Source organism: Embiotoca jacksoni, unplaced genomic scaffold, assembly GCF_022577435.1.
Source record: "Embiotoca jacksoni isolate LCO1_2020_lvr unplaced genomic scaffold, fEmbJac1.0.p SCAF_35, whole genome shotgun sequence".
In the NCBI taxonomy this organism is placed as follows: Eukaryota; Metazoa; Chordata; class Actinopteri; family Embiotocidae; genus Embiotoca; species Embiotoca jacksoni.
This window is the reverse complement of record NW_027185387.1, coordinates 119050-139126: the sequence shown is the minus strand read 5'-3', so window position 1 is coordinate 139126 and position 20077 is coordinate 119050. Positions and strand designations below refer to the sequence as shown.

The 20077-nt window shown below is 42.3% G+C and overlaps 3 protein-coding genes across 3 annotated transcripts in view; 1 reads left to right on the top strand and 2 right to left on the bottom strand.

The window, feature by feature from the left end:
• Window positions 1–5414, top strand: part of otog (otogelin) — a 65756-nt gene extending 60342 nt beyond the window's left edge. The window contains exons 50-52 of the mRNA XM_069165660.1: window positions 327–372; window positions 3347–3426; window positions 4757–5414. Of these exons, the coding sequence (XP_069021761.1) occupies window positions 327–372; window positions 3347–3426; window positions 4757–4957 (327 nt within the window). The 3' untranslated portion in view covers window positions 4958–5414. The remainder of the gene's footprint in view (window positions 1–326; window positions 373–3346; window positions 3427–4756) is intronic.
• Window positions 5415–7873: 2459 nt separating this feature from the next.
• On the bottom strand, window positions 7874–10457 carry LOC138208030 (tripartite motif-containing protein 16-like). Its single transcript, XM_069165663.1, has one exon. It carries the CDS (start codon window positions 10436–10438, stop codon window positions 8771–8773), a length of 1668 nt encoding a protein of 555 aa, XP_069021764.1. The 5' UTR covers window positions 10439–10457; the 3' UTR covers window positions 7874–8770.
• A 4178-nt stretch (window positions 10458–14635) lies between these two features.
• LOC138208028 (tripartite motif-containing protein 16-like) lies at window positions 14636–16806 on the bottom strand. Its single transcript, XM_069165661.1, has one exon. It carries the CDS (start codon window positions 16804–16806, stop codon window positions 15553–15555), a length of 1254 nt encoding a protein of 417 aa, XP_069021762.1. The 3' UTR covers window positions 14636–15552.
• Between the last annotated feature and the right edge of the window lie 3271 nt (window positions 16807–20077).

Sequence of the window (20077 nt, the reverse complement as noted above, 5' to 3'; positions counted from 1 at the left end):
TGGCCAATCACAGTTATTTATTAAAAGCCACAGAATAATTTCGGCCAATCACCAACACCTATTTAACGTCATTGCTTTACTCTTAAAAGTTCTGATATATGGAGATAGAGGGCATGCTGGGAAATGGAAGGAAAAAAAAAAAATCATAGGAAAGTGTACACACAGTGTCAGACAGGAAAACTGAATTTATACAAGTAAGTAAAACTCTGAATATCCGGGACATACTGAATACCAGCCATCAGGGAAAAAAACAAACAAAAAAAACCTTCAAACACGACCGGGCCGAATAATTCTGTTTGAACATGTTGGCTCTCTTCTGCACTCAGATCGGTGGAACCGTCGTAAGTTACATGGACGGATGCTGCAAGACGTGTGAGTATCTGATCTGAGCGTCGCCGCAGTTGTGTAGTTAGCGTAGAGCTGTAGGCTGCAGCCGACACTGAAGAGCGCCCCTCACCTGCCGCTCAACATGTTTCCAACATGTTTGCCCTTCAGTTTGTCCGTTTCAGTCACGTGTGAATTGGCTCACGTCCGGATCCCGGCTGTTGGTTGTTGTTTTTTGTTTTTTTTCTCCCGTTATACATTTGTCTGCTGTTTTAACTCAGATTAGAGAAATCTGTCAGCGTGCTTTTCAGTGAATTCAATCCTCTCAGTACAAACATAACCTTTTTTCTTATTGTTTTTATAAAAGTGCCAAAATGCTTAGACGTACACTGTCACTGAAAAGCATCTGATGAAGTGCAAGTGGGTTTGTGGTTTATGTGCTGCAGCTTACCATCATGTACCAATCCCACCAGGTACTGGATTCCCTCTGTTCCCTTTCCCCGTTAGCCCCTTGACTCCCACAGTTAACACAAACTGTGAAAGAGGTACCACAACAACAAGGCTTGTCAGCGCCATTGTTGATATTCAACAATGTACTCCCTCCAAAAAAAAATTAAAATAAAAATCACGATGAAAACACACAGGAGACCCACAACAGTCTGACTGCAACCTGCTGCCCTCTGCAGGAAAGTCCTCTCAACTGGTCTCATTTCAGGTCTCAGTGAAAAAAGAAATCTCATAACGCAAAAATGTATACAAGATTTATCCAGCCGTTAAATGTTGACTATGATGTGTGAGTTGTTTTGGTTAGTGTTTTTTTTTTTTTTAAAGATGTTGTAACAATTCTATTAAAGGTGTTGAAATAATTTCACACCTTGAAAGGAGGCGGGGATACTTTATGTCGCCCCCCCCCCCCCCCCCAAAAAAAAATGATGTCACACTTGAGAGGACAGAAAAGATGCACTCCACCCCTCCCCTCCCCCCCCACCCTGTGGATCACGTACATGTACACAACAGATAAACTCTTTCCCCATTCTAGCACTGTCTGGGCAGTACATTGTTGATTGCCAACAATGTACTGTTGGTAGTGGCCCAGTAGTCGGGCTTAGATGTCTGCATGTGTCAGTAGATACCGACGTGGGCTGGTGTCGGGAGGGGGATCTTTTTTTTTTTTTTTTCCCCGTGTAGCTGCCGTAGAAGCTCTGCAGTGCCGCTGCAGTACGGCTGCGGTACTGCAGGGGGAGCTGTGTGGGTGAAACTGAAGGTGCTACGTGTGTCATTTTGTCCCTTTTTGTAAGAATCACCGGTGGAAACAGTGAAACAATCGATCGTCAGCGTCGGACTATAAAAATGTGCCAGTGCCAGAACCTGCAATACCTCCGAGGGCCACCAGGGCTGTGTCGATATGAAGGCTTCATTTAAGCACTAAAGGGTGATGCTTTAACGTGATTATTGGCACGACAGTGACGCGGTCACGACCACCAAAATGTAATCATATTGTGGGGCAATTCGCTTTTAAAATAGAAAACTGTTTTGTTAAGCGTGATCTCTGTTTCCATGGCAACGCACGGGGCATGACTAAGAACTGGAAAACAATCAGTCGCCTCAGTAGAAGCGATACATTACGTACGCAATGTTTACCAGTCCAGGAAGTAGGCTGAGCCCTTAGCGACGACCCTAGCAACAGAGACGAGATCTCCTCCGTTTTATTTGCTTTTCTCTAACTGAATAAATGCAGCACGTAGAAACACTAAACTGCTCAACTCGCTCAGTCTGGTTGGAACTAAGATATCTGATGAAAAAATATATCGATGGACTCATGTATTTTTAAGATTTTAGCACTTTTTAAGATTTTAGCACCGTGTCGTGTGTCCAGCTAGGATTTTAAATGCGCGTCTATCCGTGGTGTTACGGTACGGGTGCTCGGAGCGACAAAAAAAGGACCCAAAGAGACCCGATTTCACCAAAACAAACAAAACAAAACTGGTTCACAGCTGGTAAAGAAGAAAAACTTTACAAAGCTCCATTTTCCCAATGTGAGTAGTTGTAGCTGATCAGTCTCATATATCGCACATCGCAATTTCTTTTCTTTTTTTATACTTACGTAGTGCGATCAGACAGTCTCACGCCGATATCGTGCAGTCTGACGCGGATCAGAACCGAGATTTTGCCGTTCGACCCGTCTCTATGGGAAGGTTTTGAGATTCGTTGTTGACATTAATTCTGCAACCCTCATTTGTTTGTGTTTGTTTCTAATTGCGACAACAAAGCGTTTTGAATTAGCCGCAGTTCGGATTCACGCTGGTTGGACGTCCGCTGTCGCCGAAGAACAAAAGAGACGGTAAAGGAAACTTCAAAAAAGATGGTTGAAACTGAAGCAATTTCTTTTATTTAATTTTTTTCTAGTAGCTATTCGTCAACTTTTTGGATCCTACAATTCCCATGATGCAGCTTGATAATATGACAACGGTACAATCTGAAACTCCACACCTCAAGTTTGCACACGAACTCAAATCCCAAATCACCTCTGGCGACTCTTCACTGCGGGGAAACGACTGAATGCCACACGGAGCATCTTTGAGTTTACGCTGTGTTGTGTTTCCTGGTTTTGGTTTGTTTGTACTTGTTTATTTTCAAGCACTTCTTTGTTAAATCAGTTTTATTTGAGCCATTTCATGTACAGGATAAATGCATGACGGATCTCATCATTCCGATGTTTTTTTTTTTTTCTTTTATCACGTTTTTCTCATTTGTCCTTCGTCCTTTACTGGGAAGTTATTTTTTCTTTATAATTTCTAGCTGTAAAGAATTTAATTACAACCCCTGCTTTTATTTCTTCCACTTTATTCATCTCACTCCAAAACTGCTTGTGCATGACCGACAGCTTCTGAGCTTCCCTGGAGCTTCTCCACATCCCCCCTCTTTCCTCTTCCCGACGTTTTGTGCTGGGTATTTTTTTTTTTTTTTTTTTTTTTTACGTTACCTTCATTTCAGTGGATTCCTGTCGGTTTGTTGTGAACAGGCAAAGAAGACGGGAAGTCGTGTCAGAAGGTGACGGTGAGGATGACGATCAGGAAGAACGACTGCCGCAGCAACCGACCCGTGAGTTTTACATGTCTGTTTTTCCTCTTGTGTTTTGCGTAGTGGTTGTCGATTCGCTTCCGGCCAATCCACTCGCTCAGAAACAGCTGAGCCAATCACAGGAAAGCATGAAAAAAAAAAAACTCCTCTACACAGTTCTGAAAAGATTTCTATACTGAAACAATTTTATAAGATGAAATATTTTTTTCCCCCGCTTATATAAAAAACATAATTATTATTAACGTAATTATTATCAAATTAAATGATAAGAGATCCGGATAGCCTCGACTGTCCTGAAAAAAACAGGATACAGCGTGAATGGTTAGCAGCTACAATGACCGAGATATGAGCTTAAAAGTGAAGGTAGAGAAATATTCCCTGAAAATCACCCGAATGTTAGACTCAGACTTTATTAATACCACAGTGGGGAAATTTTGTCATCATAGAAACACAGTTAGGAAAAAAAAAGGTGCACACAATAACAATAACAACAAGTCCGACTCGTTTCCAGTGGATGTTGGCCTCCGCCAGGCTTGTCCTTTGTCACCGATCCTGTTTGTGACCTTCACGGACAAGTACAACAGGCGCTGCACCGGACCGTGTTGGTGAAAAGGGAGCTGAGCCAGAAGGTTTACCGGGCGATCTACGTTCCGACTCTCACCGACGGTCACGAGCTCCGGGGGTCGTGAACAAGCGGCCGAAATGAGTTTCCTCCGTAGGGCGGCCGGGCTCAGCCTTAGAGATCGGGTGAGGAGCTCGGACGTCAGGAGGGAACTTGGAGTTGAGGCGCTACTCCTTCTCGTCGAAAGGAGACAGCTGAGGTGGTTCGGGCATCTGATCAGGATCCTCCTGGGCGCCTCCCTCTGGAGGTTTTCCGGGCACGCCCGACTGGCAGGAGACCCCGGGGAAGACCCAGGACACGCTGGAGGGATTATATCTCCCGGCTGGCCTGGGAACGCCTCGGGATCCCCCAGCATGAGCTGGAAAATGTTGCGGGGGAGAAGGAAGTCTGGGTCACCATGCTGCTATCGCGACCCGACCTCGGATAAGCGGATGATGGATGGATGGATGGATGGATGGACGGACGGATGGACAATTAAATAAGATAGATAAATAGAATTTTTTTTTTCGAAAAAGTAAGACCAGTGAATAAACACACACGCACAAACTATATACACAAAAAAAAAAAATAAACACAGCTTGGGATGAACGGAAAGTGTCAGGTGCTATGAAAAAGGGTTAAAAGAAAATCTGCTGGGATCCCATTCCCCCCCCCCCCCCGTTTTTTTTTTATTTCCAGCACTGCTAACTGTCCCGTGCTCCCCCTCCCTCTCTCCCTCTCCCCCCGCAGGTGAACATCGTGTCGTGCGACGGGAAGTGTCCGTCCGCCAGCATCTACAACTACAACATCAACACGTACGCCCGCTTCTGCAAGTGCTGCCGAGAGACGGGGCTGCAGCGGCGCTCCGTGCAGCTCTACTGCAGCGGCAACGCCACCTGGGTCAGCTACACCATCCAGGAGCCCACCGACTGCTCCTGCCAGTGGTCCTAAACGCAACACCGCACAACACACGACACGACACACAACACACAACACACAACACACACAGTGTTCAGGTCTGCATGATTTAAAGAAAAACAAAAAAAAACAGAGAGAGAGAGAGAGGACTCCTCCTGTGTTGCTTTTTTGGGATTCAGAGCTGTGAGGAGAAGGACTGAAGCAGGATGAGTGAGTGGCGCCTCCGCTGGCAGGGAGGTGGAACTGCAAAGCCGGTGGGCAGTTTTTTTTTTCTGTTTTTTTTCCCCACAGCAGGCGACATCAAACCACAGGTGACCTTTGAACGCTCATATTTAGTTTCCCAGAGAAGCAAAAAAAAAAAATTAAAAAAAAAATGTAAGTGATTGAACAAAAATCTGTTCTTATGTTAATTTTACTGCAAAATTCCTTCATCTGTTGGCAGTGTGTCAGTGCTGAGCTGCTAACGAGGGACAAAAAGAAACCATTTTTTTTTTTAAATTTTAAGCAACGAGTTCTCAAATTTTAAAAGATAAAAACTAAAATGTTTTTTTTGTCGGTAAATATATTGATATAGCGAATTCTTATATACTGCTGTGAAGTACTGATACAAATATGATATTAATTATATTAATATTTGAATGATACGATATGATCATTAAACGAATATCAAACTGCATTTTATGTGGTATTAAAAAGTCGTAAACTTAATTTGAGGAATCATTTGGAAACCCTGGTTTGGTGATGTTAGTAAAGTTGTCAAATTAACTTCAAATAATTTCTTACACGTGGGAACACGCCAGGAAGAGTTTTGTCAACAGGCAGTAAATTACCTAAAATATTGTGAAACTAAGAATTAACATAAATGTGCTGTAAACCAAATTTGAACAGTTTTCCTCAAATTCACATTTTTTTTATCTGAATTGATTTTTTTTTGCTGTGGGTAAAATTTAATGCTCGTAAAATGCAATATTAGAGCAGAGAAAAATAAGTAAAATCTTAATAGCTGTTTTTGCTCATAGAGTGAAAATATTGATTGTTAGCATCTGTGCTGTCGGCAAAAACTTACAACAGCACTTCTTTTTCTTTTAGTTTATTGGAGTTATTTCATGTTTTTTAAATACAGTTCTGACAACACGCTGATGAATTAAAGGTTCAACTTTCTGCTCTTACTGTCCTGCTGCACCGCCGCCTCCCCGCCAGCCTGCAGACAGAAAAGATTATTTTGAGTGACAGGGAAAAAAAGTCAAAGTTGTCCGTTAACTTTCTCTGCTCGTCCTCTCCGAGCTGCAAAAAACACAAATATATATTTAAAAAACAGATTTGTTTTTTTTTAAAGAAGTGAGGATGCAATCAGGTAACGAGTGACGGTGTTCAGAGGCCGCGTGTTCCTCTCAGTTTCGCTTCCACCGTCATCGTCCTGTTTTCCAGATTCACACTTTTACCCAGAATTCCTCACGTCGTGCCTCGTTTTTGTAAATAACTAAAAATTCCTTCCTTCTTCAAATAATTTTGCTATTTAAAAATTCGTAGATGTCACTTTTAGTCAAAACAGCAATAAACTGTATATTCAGCGATGTGAAATCTACTTTCTATAATCAACACTAGTGAGGTGTATTAACTGATTTAAATCCAGCTGTATGCGGAGCACTTTATTTATTTATTGGAGTTTGATAGAGCGCAGACGTTCTGATTTTGTGGACCAAAAAACGGTGAGAGGAGAGACGCATTCGACCCGAACGGAGATCAATCGAAACCCAAACCGGATCCAGAACTTTGTTTAAATTCCCGATTGCAGAGCAAAAAAATTTAATACTTGGAGAGCACGGTGGTGTGTTGTAGATGCATGTTTCTCTGTGGACTAAAGTCTTAATGTGTTACCAACAGACCCACCTGGATAGTTCAGTTCAAAAGAGGATTTGTATCATACAAATGTACATTTGCATTTTCAATAAATATTTCCTTTGGAAAATCTACAAATCGTTCACTCTGATTATTAATGGGACGGCGTGCAGATGACATCATGTTGCTCTTCCTCATAATCCCCAAGTTATTGTTGAGTCTTTTATTTTTGCGATTTGAAGCTTAAAAGAAAGTTTTCAGAGCAAATTTCTCCCACGTTGTGATTACAAATCAAGTTTTTAAATCAAAATATATGAGCTGCTAAAATGATCTGGATCACAGTTTTGTTGTGTTTTGGTTTATTGCATCACTAAAAGGAGTTTTGATTGTTTTTTCCAGTTATCACAACTTAAACAAAATAAAATAAAAAGGGAATCAAAGCTCATTTGTCTGCATTCAATTGTTTAGTTTTCAGATTTTGGTTTAAAGGAACAGAAAGGAAGTAAAATAATATGTGACCCTAACTTATCAAAATCTAAATTTTACCTCCAAAAGTTTATTGCTTTGAAATGTTGTATTTTCTGTATTTTTTTTCTTCTATTTAACTTGAGCGGCCGTACTCGTGATGCTAGTAACGGCAGGCCAAAATTCGCTTCGAGTTTTCGTCTGAACACAAAATACGTTTTGTCCAAAGCCCAGTTGCCAGTTTGAGTCCAAAAGGCAACTGGACTTCTTTCAGTAGGAAAACTTCACTCTTCTTTGGTAAATTTTGTCTTTTGTCTTTAAAGCCTCTTTAAAACGTGTTGAGTTGGATTTTGGTTTTCAGTCTCTGCAGCTTCAACCCGAAAATCTATCACAGTCTATTTCTTACTTTTTTTTAAAGGTTTATATAAATACTCTCATTCGAGGGAGAAAACTAATCAAACTCATCGATCCTCAAAGAGTTTTCTCAGTAAAATGCTGTTCGTTCCTCAATAATTTGACATCATGGAATTTCTACTGTAACTTTCGACCCTGTTTTCTGTCTCAGCTGCTTCCAGACAAAATACTCTGATGAACCAAATGATGGTGAACAAATGCAGCATTTGAAGATATTGAATGTTTGCACTCAGTAAACTTTATTGATTTTTCAACACAACAGAATTAATAGTCAAAAAAACAGATAGAACAAATATTATATGACATCAAATAAAAGAACACAACAGTCACACAACTGCAGACTCCCCACCTGGAGAGAAACGTAAAGTCCATCCATATATTTTAATGACACAATAAACCCGTCATATTGCAGCTGACTCTGATTATAATCAACATGCAGACATGATCAGATCAATTCAAGACTAGAAGCAAAAATAAATCAACTCTAATGTAACTATAAAACTGGACCCACAAGAAAGAAGAACCTGTATCCATTAACATTATAAGTGGAAAATAATCGTTAAAAAAATTAGCTGTTGCTCAAAAAATATAATAAAAATGACTATTAACCTTCTTTTGATTTCAAAGTTGGTTAAAGTTGATCCTCAATGACTCCAGCTGGAATAATAACAATAAAAACTAAGCTAACTTCAGCATTAATTCCAAAAACAACATCTTTACACATCATGTAACGCTTCAGTTTGTTCCCACATTGAGTAAAATCCTCTAAATGACTTTAGTTGAACGATTTCATGCACAGATTCCCTTCATCCACACAATCAGCTGCTTCTGACTCAGAATATCATCTGTGTACGATCAAATAATGATCGGCACAGTTTCCACGACCTGGTCTTTACATGGATTAGACCAGCGGCAGCGTTCGGTCCGTCAGAACCGATGAATGTGATTCCAGATGAGTGAGATAGTGAAGGCCCGGGCAGCGGAGGAGACACAACAACACGTAAAACACACCAAACAAAGAAAACATGTTCCTGAAACATTTAGAGACGGAAAAGTGGGACTGACAGCTGATCTCAGTGCAGTGAAGACAAACACGTTTTAACCAACTGTCCCTTTAATCACTTCTGTCTATGTGACTTTAATGAACTCAGCAGATTCTCCATCAATGCAGTTGATATGAACTCCAGCATGGAGCGGCTGAGTGAATGTGGTCTGGACTCTGTGGAGGAGAGTCATGGTTTCAGAGACGTCGTAGAAAGACAGAATACCTGCACTGTGATCCAGGTACACTCCGACTCTGGAGGACCGAGGACCTGAGATTTTAGTTGGGATTTTGTTGTCATAAAATCTATAACCGTCTAAAAAGCAATGTAAAGACCATGATTTGTCATTAAGTCCAAATGAAGATTCATTTCCTGCTCTCCTGATATTCTTGGATGCGACTGCGACTCCAACTCCTCCTCTCCTCTCCACCTCCCAGTAACAACGTCCACTCAGACTCTCTCTACTCAGGACCTGAATATAGTTTTTGAATCTGTCTGGATGTTTAGAATAAGACTGTTTTTTTTGTTTATATGTTGCTTTTCTGTTCCACTCAGATAATATCAGGTGTTTGTTTGCTGTGTTTGGATCCAGTGTGATCTCACGTGAATATTTTAAGAATCCAGCTCTGGTCTTGGGCTCCGGTTGTGACAGTAAAACATCCACTTGGGTCACTGTCAGTGAGATGTCGGTCCGTTGCTCCCTCAGGACGTCCTGTAGTTTATCTCTGGTCTGCGACACAGCTGCCGTCACATCCTGGAAGTATCTCCGAGGACGAGTGTCGACGGCGGATGAGTGTGTGGACTCTCCGAGTGCTGACAGCGAGCAGTAGTTGCTCAGAAACTCGTTGTGATCCTCTGCGTGCGAGAGCCGCTTCAGCTCGTCGTCTCTCCTCGTCAGCTCGGCGATCTCCCGCTCCAGCTTCTCCTGAAGCTCTCTGATTCGACTCACTTCGGTTTCCAGCCGGGATCTGACCTGCAGCTTCACGTCGCTGCTCTTTTCCTGGATGAGACGGATCACCTCGGCGAAGATCTCCTCGCTGTGATCCGTCGTTTCTTTGGCGTAGGCGATGGCGGCCTCCATCTCCCTCTGAAGCAGCTGCACGTCTTTCTCTCGCTCCTGGATCTCCTGCCGGATGTTTCCTCGACTCCCCTCGAGCTCCTTCTGCTTCTCCGTCCTCTCTGCTGCAGCTGGGACGGTGTCGTGGCCTTTGTGTTCATCCATCGTGCAGAGATAACAGATAATCTGCCGATCGGTGCGGCAGAAGATCTTCATCACCTCATCGTGACGAGAGCAGATGTTCTCCTGGAGCTTCTTGGAGGGGTCGGCCAGCTTGTGTTTCTTGAATGGAGCTGCGTCATAGTGAGGTTGGAGGTGTTTCTCACAGTAAGATGCCAGACAGGATAAACAGGACTTGATAGCTTTCAGTTTTCTCCCCCTGCAGACGTCACAGGCCACATCTTCAGGTCCAGCGTAGCAGAGATCATCAGGAGCATCTTGGAGTCCCGTCTTCTTCAGCTCCTCCACTAAATCTGCCAACATGGTGTTTTTGTCCAGGACAGGCCTCGGTATGAACCTCTTCCTGCACTGAGGACAACTGTAGACTCCCGTCCCGTCCTGTCCGTCCCAGTGGGCTTTAATACAGCTCATGCAGTAGCTGTGTCCACAGTTAAGAGTCACCGGATCCTTCAGCAGGTCCAGACAGATGCAACAACAGAAGGTTTCTCGGTCCAGCTGAACTCCTCTCTGCGCCATTTTACCTCTCAGCAGCAGCAACTGTGTGAGTTTCACTTCCTCAAAGATAAAACTAGTTCCAGCTCTGATTTAAATATCACATGACTCTGCAGCCAATGAGGACGTCAGCTCTTCCAGTTCACCCCATGTCGGCTCCGCCCATCTTCAAGCTGCAGATGTGAAGGAGGGAACAAGGAAACGTGGACAGAGTGGAGCTGCTGAGTTTGAGAGCAGGAAGAAGAGGGAGGGTTATCAGACTGTGTTCCTTCCACGACAACAACACTTTGAAAACGTGTCCTTATTGTGGTGGCAAATAGTTTTTGGCTCCATATTTGTGTAATTCGTTCTCATTTTCTGTTCAGTTTATTTTTCCGGGTTCAACAGCAGAGATTTGTCAAATTAAACTGCAAAGAAAAACACTTTTTTTCCACATATTTAATGAAATAAACTAACATTTCATTAATGTTATCATTTTGGTAACAGACATCACTTCAAATATTACTGGACTGTTCACATCAATGAGTCAACTTGATATAAGATCTTGTTGAAACTCACTTTGCTCAACCTGAACTTCAGTAATCAGTGTTAAAGAACCAGCATGGAGGATTTGAAGTCCAAATAAAGAAAATCAAACCAGTCGGTTGCTCAGTTTGTTTGAAATATCTTTGCAACAGATTTGAGATGTATTTTAAATATAGTAAACACCTTAATATCTCTTTATACAGTCTAACTTTAAAGGGAATCAGTAGAATTTCACATTACGGCCATGAGAGGGCAAGACAAGTTTATTTGTAGAGCACATTTCAACAACAAGGTAATTCAAAGTGCTTCACATTATTGCCATTAAAAGCATTAAAACATAAGGCTAATGAAAAGGAAATTTAAAAACAATTAAGAACATTGATTGAAATATTAAAAACAGTCATTAAAACATTAAACAAGCTAAAAATAGAATAAAAGTTTCAGTGCAGTTTAATAAATAAAATACAGTAATAAAATGCAGAAATGCAGGAAATTGATCAACATCCTTGAATCTGGTTCAATTAAAGGCAGCAAACAGAAAAGTATTCAATCTTGATTTGAAGCAGCTGAGAGTCTCAGCAGACCTGCAGCTTTCTGGGAGTTTGTTGCAGATATGTGGAGCACAAAAACTGAACGCTGCTTCTCCATGTTTAGTTCAGACTCTGGGAACAGAAAGGAGACTCGTCCCAGACGACCTGATGGGTCTGGAGGGTTCATAAGGTAGCAGCAGATCACAAATGTATTTTGACCCTAAACCATTCAGTGCTTTATAATCCAACAGCAGGATTTTAAAGTGGATTCTTTGTTGGACAGGAAGCCGATGTAAAGACTTCAGAACTGGAGCGATGTGATCCACTTTCTTGGTCTTAGTGAGGACTTGAGCTGCAGCGTCCTGAATCAGCTGCAGTGTCCTGATTGACTTTTTAGAGACCTGTGAACACACCGTTACAGTAGTCCAGCCTCCTGAAGATAAAGGGACAAGTTTTTCCAAATTCTGTTGAGACATACAGTGGGTACGGAAAGTATTCAGACCCCTTTACATTTTTCACTCTTTGTTTCATTGCAGCCATTTGCTAAAATCAAAAAAGTTCATTTTATTTCTCATTAATGTACACTCAGCACCCCATCTTGACAGAAAAAAACAGAAATGTAGAAATTTGTGCAAATTTATTAAAAAAGAAAAACTGAAATATCACATGGTCATAAGTATTCAGACCCTTTGCTCAGTATTGAGGAGAAGCACCCTTTTGAGCTAGTACAGCCATGAGTCTTCTTGGGAATGATGCAACAAGCTTTTCACACCTGGATTTGGGGATCCTCTGCCATTCTTCCTTGCAGATCCTCTCCAGTTCCGTCAGGTTGGATGGTGAACGTTGGTGGACAGCCATTTTCAGGTCTCTCCAGAGATGCTCAATTGGGTTTAGGTCAGGGCTCCGGCTGGGCCAGTCAAGAATGGTCACAGAGTTGTTCCGAAGCCACTCCTTTGTTATTTTAGCTGTGTGCTTAGGGTCATTGTCTTGTTGGAAGGTGAACCTTCGGCCCAGTCTGAGGTCCAGAGCACTCTGGAAGAGGTTTTCTTCCAGGATATCTCTGTACTTGGCCACATTCATCTTTCCTTCAATTGCAACCAGTCATCCTGTCCCTGCAGCTGAAAAACACCCCCATAGCATGATGCTGCCACCACCATGTTTCACTGTTGGGATTGTATTGGGCAGGTGATGAGCAGTGCCTGGTTTTCTCCACACATACCGCTTAGAATTAACACCAACAAGTTCAATCTTGGTCTCATCAGACCAGAGAATCTTATTTCTCATAGTCTGGGAGTCCTTCATGTGTTTTTTGGCAAACTCTATGCGGGCTTTCATATGTCTTGCACTGAGGAGAGGCTTCCGTCGGGCCACTCTGCCATAAAGCCCCGACTGGTGGAGGGCTGCAGTGATAGTTGACTTTGTGGAACTTTCTCCCATCTCCATCTCTGGAGCTCAGCCACAGTGATCTTTGGGTTCTTCTTTACCTCTCTCACCAAGGCTCTTCTCCCACGATTGCTCAGTTTGGCTGGACGGCCAGGTCTAGGAAGAGTTCTGGTCGTCCCAAACTACTTCCATTTAAGGATTATGGAGGCCACTGTGCTCTTAGGAACCTTGAGTGCTGCAGAAATTATTTTGTAACCTTGGCCAGATCTGTGCCTTGCCACAATTCTGTCTCTGAGCTCCTTGGGCAGTTCCTTCGACCTCATGATTCTCATTTGCTCTGACATGCACTGTGAGCTGCAAGGTCTTATATAGACAGGTGTGTGCCTTTCCTAATCAAGTCCAATCAGTTTAATTAAACACAGCTGGACTCCAATGAAGGAGTAGAACCATCTCAAGGAGGATCAGAAGAAATGGACAGCATGTGAGTTAAATATGAGTGTCACAGCAAAGGGTCTGAATACTTATGACCATGTGATATTTCAGTTTTTTTTTTTTTAATAAATTTGCACAAATTTCTAAATTTCTGTTTTTTTCTGTCAAGATGGGGTGCTGAGTGTACATTAATGAGAAATAAAATGAACTTTTTTGATTTTAGCAAATGGCTGCAATGAAACAAAGAGTGAAAAATGTAAAGGGGTCTGAATACTTTCCGTACCCACTGTGAGTCCTCTCATCCTTGATATATTCTTCAGGTGATAGTAGGCTGATTTTGTAATTGTCTTGATATGGCTGTTCAGATTGAGGTCTGAATCCATAACTACATCTATATGTAGATTTCTGGCTTGCTTTGTGGTTTTTAACATCAGTGATTGAAGCTGAGCGCTGACTTTCAATCGTTCTTCTTTGGCCCCAAAACCAATTACTTCTGTTTTATCTTTGTTTAATTGAAGAAAATTCTGGCACCTCCAGTTGTTGATTTGTTCAATGCATTTACCCAACCCTTGTATGGGATAATAGTCCCCTGGCGATATAGTTAAGTAGATTTGTGTGTCGTCTGCATAATTATGACAACACACTTTGTTTCTTTCCAGAATCTGAGCTAGTGAAAGCATGTAGATGTTGAACAGAAGAGGCCCCAGAATTGAACCTTGGGGAACACCACATGTAATTTTAGTCCGCTCTGATGTGTAATTAGCTGCAGACACAAAGTATTCTCGGTCCTTCAAGTAGGATTCAAACCAGTTTAGTGCTGTGCCAGAGAGTCCCACCCAGATTTTTAGTCTGTCTAGTCTGTTGTGGTCGACCGTGTCGAATGCAGCACTGAGATCCAGTGATACCAAGACTGAAATTCTGCCACTGTCTGTATTTAAGTGGATGTCATTGAAAACCTTAACAAGAGCAGTTTCAGTACTCTGGTGCTGTCAAAAGCCTGACTGGAAGACTTCAAAACAATTATTTACAGCCAAGAAGTTGTTCAGCCGTTGAAAAAATGCTTTTTCAATTATTTTACTTAAAAATGGGAGGTTTGATATTGGCCTATAATTTTTCATTGTTGCGCAGTCTAAATTAAAGGTCTATCTAAATATTCTCATTCAAGGGAGAAAAGGAATCAAACTCATCGATCCTCAAAGAGTTTTCTCAGTAAAATGGTGTTCGTTCCTCAATAATTTGACATCATGGAATTTCTACTGTAACTTTCGACCCTGTTTTCTGTCTCAGCTGCTTCCAGACAAAATACTCTGATGAACCAAATGATGGTGAACAAATGCAGCATTTGAAGATATTGAATGTTTGCACTCAGTAAACTTTATTGATTTTTCAACACAACAGTATTAATAGTCAAAACAACAGATAGAACAAAGATTATATGAAATCAAATAAAAGAACACAACAGTCACACAACTGCAGACTCCCCACCTGGAGAGAAACGTAAAGTCCATCCATATATTTTAATGACACAATAAACCCGTCATATTGCAGCTGACTCTGATTATAATCAACATGCAGACATGATCAGATCAATTCAAGACTAGAAGCAAAAATAAATCAACTCTAATGTAACTATAAAACTGGACCCACAAGAAAGAAGAACCTGTATCGATTAACATTATAAGTGGAAAATAATCATTAAAATGTTTTGCTATTGTTCAAAAAACATAATAAAAACGACTATTAACCTTCTTTTGATTTCAAAGTTGGTTAAAGTTGATCCTCAATGACTCCAGCTGGAATAATAACAATAAAAACTAAGCTAACTTCAGCATTAATTCCAAAAACAACATCTTTACACATCATGTAACGCTTCAGTTTGTTCCCACATTAAATGAGTAAAATCCTCTAAATGACTTTAGTTGAACGATTTCATGCACAGATTCCCTTCATCCACACAATCAGCTGCTTCTGACTCAGAATATCATCTGTGTACGATCAAATAACGATCGGCACAGTTTCCACGACCTGGTCTTTACATGGATTAGACCAGCGGCAGCGTTCGGTCCGTCAGAACCGATGAATGTGATTCCAGATGAGTGAGATAGTGAAGGCCCGGGCAGCGGAGGAGACACAACAACACGTAAAACACACCAAACAAAGAAAACATGTTCCTGAAACATTTAGAGACGGAAAAGTGGGACTGACAGCTGATCTCAGTGCAGTGAAGACAAACACGTTTTAACCAACTGTCCCTTTAATCACTTCTGTCTATGTGACTTTAATGAACTCAGCAGATTTTCCTTCATTCCAGTAAATAAGAACTCCAGCATGGAGCGGCTGAGTGAATGTGGTCTGGACTCTGTGGAGGAGAGTCATGGTTTCAGAGACGTTGTAGAAAGACAGAATACCTGCACTGTGATCCAGGTACACTCCGACTCTGGAGGACAGAGGACCTGAGATTATAGTTCGGACTTTGTTGTCATAAAATATATAACAGTCTAAGTTGCAACGTAATGACCATGATTTGTCATTAAGTCCAAAATAACATTCATATGAAATTCCTTCTCTGCTGATATTCTTGTACGCGACTGCGACTCCAACTCCGTCTCCTCTCCACTCCACCTCCCAGTAACAACGTCCAGTCAGACTCTCTCTACTCAGGACCTGACGGAAGTTAGTGAATCTGTCTGGATGTTTCGAATAAGACTGCTTTTTTTTTTTAAATGTTGCTTTTCTGTTCCCCTCAGATAATAACAGGTTTGTATTTGCTGTGTTTGGATCCAGTGTGATCTCACGTGAATATTTTAAGAATCCAGCTCTGGTCTTGGGCTCCGGTTGTGACAGTAAACAACTGTTTACTGCTTCATCGGCGAAGGCGATGGCGGCCTGGATCTCCTGCCGGATGTTTCCTCGACTCCCCTCGAGCTCCTTCTGCTTCTCCATCCTCTCTGCTGCAGCTGGGACGGTGTCGTGGCCTTTGTGTTCATCCATCGTGCAGAGATAACAGATAATCTGCCGATCGGTGCGGCAGAAGATCTTCATCACCTCGTCGTGACGAGAGCAGATGTTCTCCTGGAGCTTCTTGGAGGGGTCGGCCAGCTTGTGTTTCTTTAATGGAGCTGCGTCATAGTGAGGTTGGAGGTGTTTCTCACAGTAAGATGCCGGACAGGATAAACAGGACTTGATAGCTTTCAGTTTTCTCCCCCTGCAGACGTCACAGGCCACATCTTCAGGTCCAGCGTAGCAGAGATCATCAGGAGCATCTTGGAGTCCCGTCTTCTTCAGCTCCTCCACTAAATCTGCCAACATGATGTTTTTCACCAGGGCGGGTCTCGGTGAGACGGTCTGCCTGCACTGAGGACAGCTGTAGACTCCCTTCTTGTCCTCTTCATCCCAGTGGGCTTTAATACAGCTCATGCAGTAGCTGTGTCCACAGGGAATAGTCACCGGATCCTTCAGCAGGTCCAGACAGATCGAACAAGAACGTTTGTCTCGGTCCAGCTGAGCTCCTCTCTGCGCCATTTTACCGCTCAGCAGCAGAGACTGTGAGTTTCACTTCCTCAAAGATAAAACTAGTTTGAGCACCGATCTCCACATCATGTGTTTCTGCAGTGAATGGGGCCTTTCAGCTCTTACAGCATGTTGGTTCCACCCGTCTGTGAAGTGCAGATCTAAAGGGGAGGGAACAAGGAAACGTGCGGACGGACCTGCTGTGTTTCATATCAGGAAGAGGAGGGAGGGGTTATCAGGCTCTGACTGATTCCAGGAAGACGAGCGGTTTGAAGCAGACACTGTGTGTTTAACCCTTTTATTGTTTACAGCATTTAAAAAAAACCTTGCTGAGGTTAGTTTTTAGGAGGCGAACTCTTCTTGGGATCTCTGGGTTTACAGATGCTCCTCAGTTCTCATCATGAGCTCATCTGTCAAAAGTTAAAACCAAAAATGTATCCTCAATGACTCCAGCTGGAATAAAAACTAAACTAAGATCAGCATGAATTGATCAAAACAACATCTTGAACATCGTTATTCATCACGTGAAGCTTTTGCTTGTTCCCCCGTTAAATCAGTCAAATCCTGTCAATGACTTTTGTTCCGTGATTTCTTCTCTTTTCCTCTTAAAGTCCCGTCACACCGGTGAATCATTTCCTTCGTGTCGCCGCTCACACCTTAATTCAACAATGCAGTTTGTCTCTGCAGCCTCCGAACACTGTAAAACATGACGGAACCCAGGTCATGTTCAGTAGCCCAATTTACAGACGTTCCCTAAACGTGTCACCAAGCGAGCTCGTGCTCTGAACGTCCTGCCGGTTGCTCGTAGCGGAGCCGTTAACCGACATTTGGAGATTCCCGAGAGACTTCAGTGAATTTCTCCGTATTTCCAGTGAGAGTTACCTGTCGAGGGAGAAGTTGTCACCGGGACGAACTCCGTCGGGCGTTTCTTCCCCATTAAGTGGATTATCCAGGTGAGTTGCTACCTGAAGTTATCTCGTTAACTAAGTTGTGTCCGAGAATTGGGAGTAATTTCCCTTGAGGAACATAGCAAAGTCAAAAGCAGTCAGGAGAACAACATTTCGGAAGTGTGTTGTTTGAAATGGAGGCAAAATGAGATCATTCGGTCACAAGTGTTGAAAGTTGTGAAAGTTGAGTGTAAATCTGATGTGATGGAAGTAAAACAAGAGTAAAGTCGGACTATGTAATGATGTTCTGCACACTTGTGTCCAGGCTGTTTTTGTTGAGGGATTCATGAAGTGATGACGAGCTGCTTCGTCTGCTATCCCGTCTGGATCTTCACCGCTGCTCGGGGATGCTGGACCGTGTCAAGAGGCGGGAGGAAGAAAATCCCAGAAACTTCAAAGGATCCCATTTGATTTGCACTTTGTTTCTGAGATCTCCGAGTTTTATTTGGATTCCAACAAACAAACTCAAATCCGTTGGAAGAGACTAACGGTGAACTGTTGAACGTTAAGGAACTTCAAAGATAGAAATACCAGACCTACTTTGACTGACAGCTGTCAAGGACTAAAACAGACTATTAAGATGGAACAACTGAATGATTTTGGCTTCAACAGAGTTCAGAGGTTTAGACCTGATTTGAGAGACATTATTGGACATAATATTCAATTCCACGCTTGAACATCCAATTTTGTTACCTGCTAATTTGATTGAAGTGGAATTAATATGATTTTGTTGAAGAGCTGAAGTGAGTTCATGTGAGCTGGTTTCATTCATTGTGTAATTATATACCCTCATTAAGACTTGAATCATTGCTTGTGTGTGCTTTGTGTGCTGGAGGTCTCATTGCTCTCATAGAGTCGCTGCCACCGATCTCCTTACCAAACCCAGGAATTGAAATGAAGTGAACTGTAACCACGGTAACCTGAACAATCTCGGCCCGAAGCGTGGACGAAGTTCAGATCCTGATATTCCATAGATAGTAGGGCCGGGGTTAGCATCGTAGATTACCCTTTAGTAAAAGATGACGTGCTACAACAGCAAGGGTTACACGTGCAATACAACTGCCCGTCCTGTTTCTTTTGAAGGCGACTGCTACTTCTTTTCATTTCCAAACACTCGTGCGTGGCTGCGAGCGTTTGCGCCTTCACTGTATTGTTTTGGCCAACAGACATTTCCAGGAGACGTGAGTTCGCTGTTAGCAACGTTGTCACTCACAAGCCGACACTAAGAGAAGCCGCACCATCAGTCAGGATCACTGCTGGATTTGTAGTCCTTTCTCAAAGAGGAGAACTTTCCACACATGAGGAGGCGTGCTCAGAAGATGCTGCTTCTCTTTGGATCTGCCTACATATGTGAACAAACGTTCTCCGTGATGAAGTTGAACAAATCCAGATACGGATCCTCTCTCACTGACCATCACCTGTCAGCTGTCCTTCACATGTCCACCTCAGACATTCAAGCTGACTTCAGTGCACTTGTTCAAGCCCCAACACAGACTGGATTTCTCTCACTGAACAAAAACAAAGACCTGAAAAACAGCCAATGAGGTCATTAGACTACAAACAACATATCAAGAGCACTTCTTACTTTTTTCTACAAAGTTCATTTCATGCTGGTCTTTGAAATACTGCAAAAACATGCTCATTTTCTACATCTGGGTTGTGAACGTTGATTGAATAGTGATGTAATGTTGATGTTTCTACAACGCCTGCACCACCTTTTAACAGCCTAATTGTAACATCTACTACTACCAGTAGCAGCTGATGAAAACCAGACAATTTATTTCTTTTTAGAAAGAGATCAAATTGATATTGAGCAGAATTGAGTTCAGCCTGTTGGTCCGGCCCTCCACAACAGTCCCAGTTTCTCATGAGGCCCTTTGGGACAATTAATTTCCGACCCCTGTGCTATAGTACGACTTTTTAATCATATTTGGGACGACACACTAAAGCCGTACGTTTTTATTTTAGTTTTTTTTCCCAAAATTAGTTGGTTTTTTTTCAGTATTTGGACAAATCCATAAATGTCTCCAGCTGGACTCGTAACCATGGCCTTCATATTTACTGTGCCGTGCCACTGTGCTAATATAGCATCGTTTTATTTGGTCATACTATAGCACAGGGGGGGCAAACTTTTTGTCTCAGGGGCCTCATTGACTTTTAAAATTGGACAGACGGGCCGGGCCAGCACCAGATGCACACATATCAAACAGAAACATAACAAAGGCGTTACAGTGTTCATACTTCCATTGACTTTTAGTGGGAACAGTGTTGTTGATCACCTTCTCTGTCAGAGCATCGAAGTCTGCTGTTAGTTTTGTTGTGTTCTCAGAACAGAT